Below are 12,566 nucleotides of genomic sequence, written 5' to 3'. Positions count from 1 at the left end.
GAAGCCTGGGTGGCTCACCCGTGTTTGGACTCTGGCCTCATTCCCTCCCGGGACTCCCCATGCTATGAGGTGGATGAAGGAGGAAACGAGGGCCAAGCCGGCGATCAGTTGCCATTTATTCCATTCTCCCCACGCGCCTGTTCCAGTCTCTCACTGCCCCTCGTTCCCATCTCCTCCTGTCTCTTCCACTTATCTCTCTCTGCTCCCCGTCATGGCCGCATCTCCTGCATTCTTCCCCTACACTCTTCTCTCTCTGCCTCCCTTGCTAGTCTCTCCACACACCATCTTGCTGCTCTGACCTCTCTTCTCTCTCCAACTCCCTGTGTCTGGGGGTAGTCATCACACCCCATCCGGAGCAAAATCAACATAAGAAAGCCCTTCCTTTGCTCAAGGCAAAATACCACTTAAGGTGTTTTTTTTTTTCCCCTTTCCTTAGTCCAGTAACTTAACATCTTAATTCTACTTAATATTATTTTGTATGGACACAGTAAGAGATACATTGAACTTGTAGTGTGACTCTCCTGGGGACATCTTGCCACAGACTCAGACTACAGTGCTCAGGCCGTATTAATCATTCCTAACCCTAACAGGGTCCAAATCTAGTTACTGCTTTTTGGATCATGACAGCGTTTGTCCATAACCATGCTCTTAACTTTGGCCAGGCCCATTTTGATCCCAGGGTAGTACATAGCTCACAGCTTGCCCTGGGTCCATCCAGTCCCTCGTCAGGACCCTGCTTTGAGGGTGATAGGAAATAAGGGCAACTGAGGCTTAGGTCAAGAAAACAGATGGCCCAAAGACAATATTATCTGGTCAATTAACTCCCATGTTACAAAAGTTTACATTAACTGTCTTGTGCCCATACAAAAAGGACAGTGCTCTGAATTAACTATGCAAAGGACTTAAGGAGAAGAGAAAAACAATATAAGGAAATAGGGTTCCATTTCTTGGGTGGAGTAGAACTAAAGATAGTTTCTTCTATTTGATAAAAACATGGCAAATAAAATCAAAACAATGAGTTATCATTTCACACCCAGACTGGCATTCATCACAAATCAACCAGTGTGGCATAGATATGGGGGGAAAGGTATACTCATTCAGTGCTGGTGGGAATGTAGATTGATTCAGCCTTTTTGGAAACAGGTCTCCAAAAACTAGGAATTGAACTTCACATAACCCAGCAATTCTATGTCCTGGCATCTACCCCAAGAGCCCCAAACCTCAGAAAGACATTTGTATTCCTATATTCATTGCAGCACTATTCACAGTAGCCCAAATTTTGAAAAAAAAGCCCAAGCGTCCAAGAACAGATGACTAGATAAAGAAACTATGGCACCAGAGCAATAGTGCAGTGGTTAGAGCACTTTCCTTGCACGCCGCCGACCCTGGTTCAAGCCCTGGCATCCCATACAATCCCTTGAGCACTGCCAGAAGTAATTCCTGAGTGCAGAGCCAGAAATAATCCCTAAATACTCAGGGTGTGGTCCCCCAAAACAATGAACTCATGCTACTTGCATATAGTGTCATGCTGAGGAAAGTTAGAAAAGGGATACAGAATGTCTTTAATATACAGGACATAAACATAGTAGAGGAATAGCAAATGGCCAAAGGTAGCAGAAGGTCAGAACGGACTGATCTTCAGTAGGAAGCTGACCACAGGGAGGGTGGAGTGTGGAGGGTGGGGGCAGTGGCAGCAAAGGGACACAGTGGAGGAAAACCGACACTCGTGGATGTGTGCTGGAATGTTTTTTATATAAAACTCTACCAATAATAGCCCCAAAATAAAACTTTTTAAAAAAATTAAGTAAAAGATATCTATGTGATAGCATCAACAAGAGAAAATATTCGCATTTAAATTTACATTGTTTTGGAGCTGACCCCTTGGTGCTCAGGAATCACTCCTGGTGGGTCTTGAGGTTCCATGTGGGATGCCAGATATTGAACCCGGGTTGGCCAGGTGCAAGGCAAGTATCCTATTTACTCCAGCTAGCATTTGCATTTTAGAAGAGGAAAGAGAAAATGACAATTATTTGTTTAAAAAATAATAGCAGATAACTTCTTCAATCTGAGTGAGACAGATATCCAGATTTAGGAAACCTAGCCCAAACACCAAAAAAGGTCATATATTAACCTCACAATATAATGTCATACCAGAAAAATCAGAACAAAAATACTGCCCACAGCAATATTTTTAAAAACATAGCCAAATAAAATTATTTAATATCAATGCTTTCAATTTATATATCTTCTTAGCCTTTTTAATACTTATGCCCACTACCCTGGTAATTTGCCTACTTATTGAAACACCACTGTACCCTAGAATATTCCCATCCATGCTCTACCAAAGTGGTCAGGAGTCCCTGAAAATTAAGTAAAACTGAATATGCAAAATTATAATTATGTTATTGTTTGTAATAAATAATACTGCAGTTTGAGGTTCTTCAGTCACCTGTTTAATGTCCTCTTGTGATAGGTATTTCGAGGAACGTGTCATTGAGAGAAGGGGCAATATAGCTCATAAAGCTACTATTAATTTCATATTAGAGAAAGCAGAGACTGTGAAATGTGTGTTTGATGAGGATGACTACAAAAGGATCTCAACCAGGGTTGTGTTGAAAGAATAATCATACCGGAATAATTATAAAATTTCATATCCTAAAGATTAAGAAAACATTTCAATTTGTACTTGCTTCCTGTTTTCCTGAATGGTATATCTGCATTTTTATAACTGTTTTAATTTATTTAATAATAATGAACGGAGCAATAGCATAGTGGGTAGGGCATTCGCCTTGCATGTGGCAGACCCAGGTTCCATCTCCACCCCTCTCAGAGAGCCCTGCAAGCTACCAGCAGTGCCTGGCAGGCTTCCCGTGGCATATTCATCTGCCAAAAAAACAGTAACAAGTCTCACAATGGAGACGTTACTGGTGCCCGCTTGAGAAAATCGATGAACAACAGGAAGACAGTGCTACAGGACAGTGCTACAGTGCTACTGTTGCAAGTACAGGAATTGCACAAATGCTTGGTTGTGGTGCTCGCCAATGGGTGCACATTTCAGTTAAGAATGCTTGCGCATATGTTGGGCTTGGGGTGGGGTTACACTATTCACTGTGGTGCTGTGCGCATTCTGGTTGTGGTGTTCTTCAGGGGTCACTGTGGTGCTCACAGATGTTCTCATCACGGGTCACACTTCTGATCACAGTACTTGCTTTTATTTCTGTTGCTCACTGGTTGTTGCAACACTTGTGATTTGCACAATGTTCTGACAAAAGGGCACACTCTGTTGAGGCATGGGGATCCTGGTTGACAGAGCCACAGGTGCTGTGAGGAGTCCATGAGGGTAGCAATGGGAATTGAACTCTTAGATTTAAGCAGATTGGATATGCTTCTTACTCCCTAATTGACCCCGAGGTCCTTTGAACATTCATGTTTTTATGCACCTGACAAGTCCATTAAAATATTTTTTAAGGTAAATCTACATGACTCATGTTTCACAATACTAAGTAACGGAAACATTCTCCAGTTAGATACAATATTCTTCCACTTAATACAACTAATCGAAGATAGAGATATGATCACATAAAGCCGGTTTAAAATTTTTTTCCCCCAGTTTTTGAAAGAGTGGAGAGGGCTACCACTATAAATCAGGAAAAAAGTCAAATCAGAGAGTTTCCTGCAATTTGAATGGAAACATTTAATGTATAAAATAATAAGTCCAAAGAAGTACAAATATCAGATAATCTCATCTGTGGTACACAGTTAAACAAAACAAGGAAATAGTATCAGATCCTTTGTTTTGGCTCAAATGGTAAAATTTATGAGTAGGAAGTGTGAAGCCCTGAGCCTGATCCCCTCAAATCTTACCCTCTTGTGCCCAGAAACACCAAACACCCTCCAAGCACCAGTCCTGACTGAGCCCTGAACTGTCAGACCCCAACAGTCAAGCAGAGTATTTCCAGGAATGGCCTCCAAATTTCAACCAGCACCACTGCGGGTGCCTCTATAAAGAGGAATAAGAGAAAAATAAATGCTAAGAGTATAGGAAAGAGACAGGGAAAGTGGAGGAAAGCACAATTCTGCCCTACTGCAAAATGCATTTTGTCCAAATCAGTTGTCCCCAAGCATTTTCAGTAATTTTCCACTCGACACTTCTCTTCGGCAACCTTTAAATTCCTCTAGCTTAAACCCCGTTTTCAATAACTATTTAAAAATTCTCTTTACTCCTTTTTCTACTCTTGAAAAAACTTTCCACCCTTTTCATAACTGGAATTGAGTTCAGTTTATGGAGTCTTGGGGGAGGGGAAGCCTCCAAGCAATATTCAAGAGGCCAGGAGCCACTCCCAGTGCTACTCAGCCAATCAGGCCAGAGAATTTAATGCTAGAGTCCTGGATTGGTGCTCAGACACTCTGGTGCTGGGAACCACGAGGGACACACTTGGTGGTACTCAAGAGAGTATGAGGTACAGGGTATTGAGCAAGGATCTTATACAGGCAAAGTGTGCCTCTGACCCCTGTGCTATCACCTCACTGTCACTGTCACTGTCCTCCCCTTGTTCATCAATTTGCTCGAGCGGGCCCAGTAACGTCTCCATTGGAGACTTTGTTGTTACTGTGTTTGGCATATCGAATACATCACGGGTAGCTTGCCAGGCTCTGCCTCAGCCCTTAAATTATATTCAAGTCTGTCTTTCAAACAACTGCTCTTTCTCCCTGGCAAGCTTATGATTCCCCTACTAAGATACGAATTTGAACTACCAATGAACCCCAGTAGCTGTGTACAAGGCAAGGACCTCACCTGCTGCAGTATCTTTCCAACTCCACTCCATATTTCTAATTAATGATAATTTATAAGCCAAGAATCCTGGAATTCTATCCTCAGTCTCAAGAGTGTACTCAGAATTTTACCTATCAAAATCTGTCCCCGGTGAGATTCTTGAGCATATGCAAGGGCCACAGCTATCAAATGAGACCCTTATCGAGCACGTATGCAAGCACTCCAACTGAAAAAAGTGTGACTCTTGGAGAGCACTGTGGTTGAATGTGCAAATACCATAACCTTGTATGCAACCTCTGGCAAGCACCACAACTAAATGTGTAAGCACCATGGCCAGGTGCCATGTGGGAGCCCTGTTATTGCAGCAACAATGAAGAGAAGATACGGATAAAAAAAAGACAAAGAAAAGGCACTGGACTCTAAAAACTGGCAGTCTATTTCATATAAAATTTCTACAGTTAGTAAGCTCTAGGGACCAGGGACGAAGGACATACATATATACATAAAATATGTATTTACTACATCATAGGTTGTCATGGTGTTGTGATGAAGAATTAAAAGAATGGATTCTGGATGTATTTTGGGAGAGGGGATTGACCAAATGAAGGTGAGGGGAGTAGGTACTACAGGAACTGGAGGAAAACAACAACAAGGAAAAGAGGAAAACAAGCCCCTTTGTTCATCAATGGGAATGTAGAAATAATGAATTGTGGCATACTCAAATAGTGAATTCTAAAATGTACCAAATAAATAATAGAGTGTATTCTATATAATACATTAATCACAAAAAATGTAGTAAGTAAAATGAGCTGGACTCAGAAGCATTCATTCTACAAAATTTATGTATATAATAAAAAAAAATAATTCTATACAGATAAATTTTACAAGTGAAAATATTATGCTACAAGAAATATTTTGCCTTTATTGTAATTTATAAGCATTTTTTAGTCACTAGAGGCATTTTTCCTACATTCCTTAATCACTTCATCACTTAATCCCCGTTATTCATCGATTTATTCGAGCAGGTGCCAGTAATGTCTCCATTCATCCCGGTTGTGTGCTAGTGTAGCCCAGTGGTATCTGTTCGTTCTAGGAACATGCAGAGCCTCAAACCGATCATTTAGGGTCTTGACAAAGAAGTCTGACCATCTTGTAGGTGGGCGTCCACGTGATCTTTTGATGTCCCGTGGAATCCAATCAGTAATGGCTCTAGTCCTTATATTATTTAATTCTAATATATTTAAGATGACTTCACTCTTATTGACTCATTTTCACGATCACGATCACGATCATCCTGTTGTTCGTCGATTGCCTCGAGCAGGCCCCAGTAACGTCTCCTTCGTCCTAGCCCTGAGATTTTAAAAAGTGCCATATTCAAAGCTCTTTTAGGGTTAGGAGAATGAGACCCATCATTGTTACTGGTATTTGGCATATTGGGTATGCCACGGGGAGTTTGCCAGACTCTGCCGTGTGGGCAGGTTACATTTGGTAGCCTGCCAGATTGTCCAAAGTAAGAATGAGATAATAAGATGTCTTCTGGGAGCTGGGTTTTATAATCTCTGGGTCTTGGCGGTTGATGGGATTACACGGCACCAGAGGGCCAATTGGTGGGTGTGACCCCTGCTTACTGGAAGATGGATGATCTGGGTGAAGGATGCTCGGCCCCATTCCGAGCAGGCTTGGAGATCTCAGCCCCGGGACCCGCATGCCTTTGTTCCTCTGCCGGTACCTTCATGTGTCTGGAGAGTGGTCTCAGCATGGTTGTGGCTGGTTCTAGAGGTCTTCGGCTGCCGGAGCTCTGACTCTTTTTCAGTGTCTGATTGTGCAAACCATTGTTGGTATTATTCTGTACTGTATTGCCATGGGGGAGCAGGATGGGGATTGGGGTGGGGGTGGGGATCATGCCTGGCCTTGCTCAGGGTTTATTCCTGTGTTTGTACTCAGAGATCATATGTGGTGCCAGGGGTAGAATTCAGGTTGGCTGTATGAAAAGCAAGTTCTATACCAACTGTGCTATATGGATATCTATAGCTATCTATATTGGATACATAGTTATACATATATTCAGTATAGATATATATCCAGGCTGGAGCGATAGCACAGCAGTAGGGCGTTTGCCTTGCAAGCAGCTGGCCCAGCTGAGCTGGGTTCAATTCCTCTGCCCCTCTCGGAGAGCCCAGCAAGCTACCGAGATTATCTCGCCTGCATGGCAAAGCCTGGCAAGCTACCCATGACATATTCAATGTGCCAAACACAGTAACAACAAGTCTCACGATGGAGACCTTACTGGGCCTGCTCGAGCAAAATCGATGAACAATGGGAGGACAAGTGACTCCAGATATATATCCAATATAGATCCAATATATGCAATATTTGGCTATCTTTACATCTCCATTCATTACAATTCACTTTCTTTTAAAGTATCTATTTAAACTAAAACTAAATGTCATTGAATCTAATGATTTATTATATCAAGAGGAAAAAACCCACAACAGTTATTAAATATTTAAGCTTAACTAAAACTAAGATTTTGACTTATTTATACTAATTTTAGGGGCAGGAAAAACTATTGGTGGCTTAAAAGTCAGAAAGAGGGCTGGAGAGAGCACAGCAGGTAGGGCGTTTGCCTTGCACGCGGCCGACCCGGGTTCAATTTCCAGAATCCCATATGGTTCCCTGAGCACTGCCAGGAGTAACTCCTGAGTGCAGAGCCAGGAGTAACCCCTGTGCATCGCCAGTGTGGCCCAAAAAGCAAAAAAAAAAAAAGTCAGAAAGATGGTAAGATGGTTTTCTCAGTGAGAAAATTATTGGTTAAAAAGAAGCACAAGGAAATATTTGGGGTGATAGAAATGTTAAAGATCTTGATGCAGGTCATGGTTATATACCTGTACAATTATTAATATTTAACCATGAAGTCAATTTAATATTTTATAAGTAAACTCATAAATTTAAAATTAGTCTGCCATTTAAAGTTTATAAATTAGTCTTAAAACATCAAAAGTAATTATGTCAAAGAATAGAAAGGGAAGACATCACTTCTTCCATACCATTCAAGGAAAATAAAGGAATAAAGATAAGTCATTTGATACAAGAGAAGGCAAGAAAGGTAGAAGAGAAGAAGCAGGGAAGACATGGTAAACAGCACTCAATATGAAATCTAAAAAAATAGATATATTAAGTACTGGAGAAAGAGATTAAGGTAAAAATGTTATGAATGAGTCGGAGTACATAGAAAATTTCTATTTTGATATATTTAACATATAATTTTAAATTATACTAAGCAAAAAAAGGTGGAAGAAAGGAAGCTGTCACAATATAGGAATAGAATTAAACCTTAATATTTGGAGAAAACTCTTCTCACACACATAGCACACATGCACAAAGATCACAAAACAAAGTATCAACGAAAGCAAAGAATGGACATTATAAAAAAAACTTTAAAACATACAAAAATACCCAAATGGTTGAAAATTTTAAAAGAATTAATTCATAAACCAAAAAACAAATAATGATAAAAAACACATGAGATAGTGCAAAACAATGACAACACTAGTATCACAGTTTAAATTTACATATAACAATTAGAAGAACACTTTATTTAAAAATTGTTAGCTACATGGTACTGGAGAGAGAGGATACAATGTATATATGCTCGCTTTAGCCTCAGCCTATCTTTGATCTCTGGAGTCACAAGGAAAGACTCTTGAGCTTACAGTCAGAAATGAGCCCAGAGCACAGCCAGGTGAGGGCCAAAATGTTTAAAAAAATTTAGAAAAAATGTTACTGAAAATCAATACATACCTTTATGACTTAAGTTGTACAACAATTACATATATGCATACACGGTAGGGAAAAAAGTTTTTGATTTCATATTACTGTCTTGTCTAAAAATTCAGAATAAAAAGATACTACAAACTAAATCCAAAGAACATGGAAAATCTTTGAATCCGAGAATGTGGAAAAAGACGGGCCGGAGTGGTAGCACAGTGGGTAGGGTGTTTGCTTTGAACACGGGTGGCGGGGGTTCAATTCCCAGCATCCCATATGGTTCCTGCGAGCACCGCTAGGAATAATTCCTGAGTGCAGAGCCAGGAGTAACTCCTGTGCATTGCCAGGTGTTACCCAAAATGAAAAAAAAAGTGGAAAAAGAAAGAACCAAAAAGTTAAAGGAGAGGATGGTAACTTTTATTTCTTAACCAAAAAGTTAAAAGAGGGTGGGGCACTGGCCTTGCACAAGGTCGACTTGGGTTTGATTCCTAGAAACACTTATGGTCTTCTGAGCCCTGGCCAGAGTGATTCCTGAGCATCACTGGATGTGAGCCCAAAACAAAAGCAACCAAAAATATTAAAGTTATGATGGCTAATGGCAAACTTTCCAAATAAAACAAAAAATGTGTAAAAAAGGTTCTCTATAAAATATCTTACAAAAAAGCCAAATCAAGAAATATTCTAGGGGCTGGAGAGAGTACAATGGTAGGGCGCTTGCCACTGGGGCTCAGTCTGGGCACCACCTATGTTCCATTGAGGTCCTCCAGTAGTGATTCCCTAAGCACAGATCCAGTAATAATCCTTGAGCACTGCTGGGTGTCCCCCACTCAAAATATGTAATGCTTAATATTTTTTGTTTGTTTTTGGTATTTGGGGATGGGGTGGGGCATACCTGGTGATTCTCAGGTTATTTAGGGTTTTGCACTCAAGAATTAATCCTGGAAATGCTTGGGAAAAACATATGGGGTTCTAGGATCAAACTCAGGTTGGTCTTCTGCAAGGCAAGCGCCCAACCGACTGTACGATCACTCTGGCCCTGATGTTGAAGACATTAAATAAAAATATGCCAAATTCACTATGATCAAAAGGCCCATACCATTTATTTTTAAAAATCTATATTTCTATGTATGTGCAAAACACATATTTAAAAATGAATATATCCAAACAGGTAGGTTTACCTAAGAAATGTTGATTTAACGATGAAACTTTTTGGGGAGCAAGTCATCACATAAATTAGTATGATGCACTTAACATTCATTCACTCACGCTAAACAATTCTTAAAACCTTACCATCTTAAATTGGGGAAATGACTCAAGGGATTGAGCTACGCGGGAGACCCAGGCTTAAGTGGGGCAGTGCATGCTCCCCCAAGCACAGCACCTGGGATATGGGCGCCCCAAACAAGAAATTCCCATCAGAGTCTATACTAAAATGTGTTCACTACCTACCAGCGTGTTTTAGTAACTAAAGAACATGTAAGCTTACATATATGCGTTGATTTCCCCTTGAGACTTTCATTTTTCTCTACCACCATAACCTTAGAAAAGGTTTCATGTGGCTGGAGCGATAGCACAGCAAGTAGGGTGTTTGCGTCATACACAGCCGACCCAGGTTCGATCCCCGGCATCCCATATAGTCCCCAAACACCGCCAGAAGTAATTCCTGAGTGCAGAACCAGGAGCAACCCTACAACCTCAAGCCAAAATCTATCCACAGTATCTGTGAAATACACTTCTACTCCATGCATATTTCAAATCAGAGATGATCCCAAAGAACTCGTTAAAAATCATGTGCTTTGTTGGGACCAACCCAAAAGGTTTTGCTGGCGGCATTCGGAAGAAACAGGCCAAGGCTTCAGATTGGGCAGTGCCGGGGCAGGAGGACGGGGCAGCGATGCCACCGAGCAGCCCTAACTCCTTCCCTCAGACAAGTCTCGTGTCCTTGCAACTCTCACACGCAAGCGGTGTTCTTACATCTTTTCCGTTTATTTCATCCCCCGCATCTTCGAAAGCGGCTTGGGCCACTGGGAGGGGAACGTGACGAGTAGTCGGAAGGCGTTGGGCCGTTTTCTTCTTGTAACGTAACGGTTTTCAGTGCGGTGTGCAGAGGAGCTCTCAGGCGTGAACAGACTAAGCACGTCCGCACTCGAAGGCAGGAAGGAAAGTTACAAACCTGTGCCGACCTTCAACACCCTTCCCCACCGGGGGGCGGGTCGACGCGCCGAGGACGACCAGCCAATCACAGGCCGCAGAGCCCCACCCCCCCCACCCCCCGGGCCAGCCGGCGGGAACCAGTCCCGAGGGCCCGAACCCGAGCATTCCGCCTGCGCAGGCGGGGCTGCGACTGCGGTTCCGGCTCTCCGCGCCCTCGAGCCGACCGGTAGGAGCGTCTTTCCAGAAGAGACTCGAAGGCTCGCACCGGCGTCTTCTCTGCGCCCGCCGTCGCCGCCGCCGCCGCCGCAGAACCACCCGACCGGCCGACATGGTGGAAGCTGACCGCCCCGGGAAGCTCTTCATCGGGGGGCTCAACCTCGAGACCGACGAGAAAGCCCTGGAGACCGAGTTCGGCAAGTACGGCCGCATCATCGAGGTGCTCCTGATGAAAGATCGAGAAACCAGCAAGTCCCGGGGCTTCGCGTTCGTCACCTTCGAGAGCCCCGCCGACGCCAAGGCCGCCGCCCGCGACATGAACGGCAAGTCCCTGGATGGTAAGGCCATCAAGGTGGCCCAGGCCACCAAGCCGGCGTTCGAGAGCGGCCGGCGGGGGCCGCCGCCTCCCCGCAGCCGCGGGCGTCCGAGGGGCCTGCGCGGGACCCGCGGGGGCGGGGACCCGCGGCGACCCCCCTCCCGGGGCGGGCCCGGCGACGACGGCGGCTACGCCGGTGATTTCGACCTGAGGCCCTCCCGAGGCCCGATGCCCGTGAAGCGCGGGCCGCCGCCCCCGCCGCGCCGGGCCGGGCCGCCGCCCAAGCGGGCCGCGCCGTCGGGCCCCGCTCGCAGCGGCAGCGGCGGGATGCGCGGGCGGGCTCCGGCGGCGCGCGGGCGCGATGGCTACGCCGGGCAGCCGCGCCGGGAGCCGCCGCCGCCGCCGCCGCCGCGCCGCGACCCCTACCTGGGTCCCCGGGAGGAGGGCTACTCCCCCCGGGACAGCTACTCCAGCCGCGACTACCCGAGCGCCCGCGACCCCCGCGATTTCGCGCCCTCGCCGCGCGACTACACCTACCGCGACTACGGCCACTCCAACGCCCGGGATGAGTGTCCGTCGAGAGGCTACGGCGACCGAGATGGCTACGGAGCGCGCGACCGCGACTACGTGGATCACCCGAGCGGAGGCTCCTACCGAGACCCCTTCGAGAGCTACGGGGACCCGCGGAGCGCCACCCCCGCGCGGGGCCCCCCGCCATCTTACGGCGGCGGCGGCGGGGGCCGCTACGACGAGTACCGGGGCTGCTCGCCCGACGCCTACGGCGGGGGCCGCGATGGTTACGGCGGCGGCGGCGGCGGCGGCCGCAGCGACCGCTACTCGCGAGGCCGCGAACGGGTAGGCAGGGGCGATCGCGGGCTCCCTCCGTCCATGGAGAGGGGGTGCCCTCCCCCGCGTGATTCCTACAGCCGCTCGGGTCGCCGGGTGCCCAGGGGCGGTGGCCGCCTTGGAAGCCGCGTGGAGAGAGGGGGTGGCCGGAGCAGATACTAAGGAGCGACCGACCGACTGGGACCCCGTCCGTGTGTTTTCCAAGAAACGAAGCCAAAGAAGAACCTGTTCTTGCGGGGGAACCTACTACCCAAGGACTGCTTTAAGGAAGAGTTGTTTTTGCCTTTTCAGAATTGCTTGTTAACTTCCTCTCCGTCATTTTTTTTTTGTACTTTTGAGAGGGGAAAACAAAGTTCAAACTCGTTTTAAGTTCGATTTTTGGAATTGTTAACGTTTCTTTCAACAAGCTTCTGTTAAAAAGTGTGACTTGAACCTGCTGCGTACTAGTCTTGTATTTACAAGTAGAAACTATCCTAAAGGCTTCCTGCCTTC

General features: G+C 45.4%; 1 protein-coding gene across 1 annotated transcript; it reads left to right on the top strand.

Annotated features, from left to right (window-relative positions):
• The first annotated feature begins 11,024 nt into the window (after positions 1-11,024).
• Positions 11,025-12,236, top strand: RBMXL2 (RBMX like 2). Its single transcript, XM_056116254.1, has one exon. The coding sequence runs from the start codon at positions 11,025-11,027 to the stop codon at positions 12,234-12,236; it is 1,212 nt and encodes a 403-aa protein (XP_055972229.1).
• The last annotated feature ends 330 nt before the right edge of the window (positions 12,237-12,566 follow it).

This window comes from Sorex fumeus, unplaced genomic scaffold, assembly GCF_029834395.1.
Source record: "Sorex fumeus unplaced genomic scaffold, SorFum_2.1 ptg000030l, whole genome shotgun sequence".
Classification (NCBI taxonomy): Eukaryota; Metazoa; Chordata; class Mammalia; order Eulipotyphla; family Soricidae; genus Sorex; species Sorex fumeus.
This window is presented reverse-complemented; position numbering and strand designations above follow the sequence as displayed.

Excerpts from the sequence above, each read along its gene's own strand:
- RBMXL2 (XM_056116254.1), top strand. The coding sequence starts at position 11,025 with ATGGTGGAAGCTGACCGCCCCGGGAAGCTCTTCATCGGGGGGCTCAAC.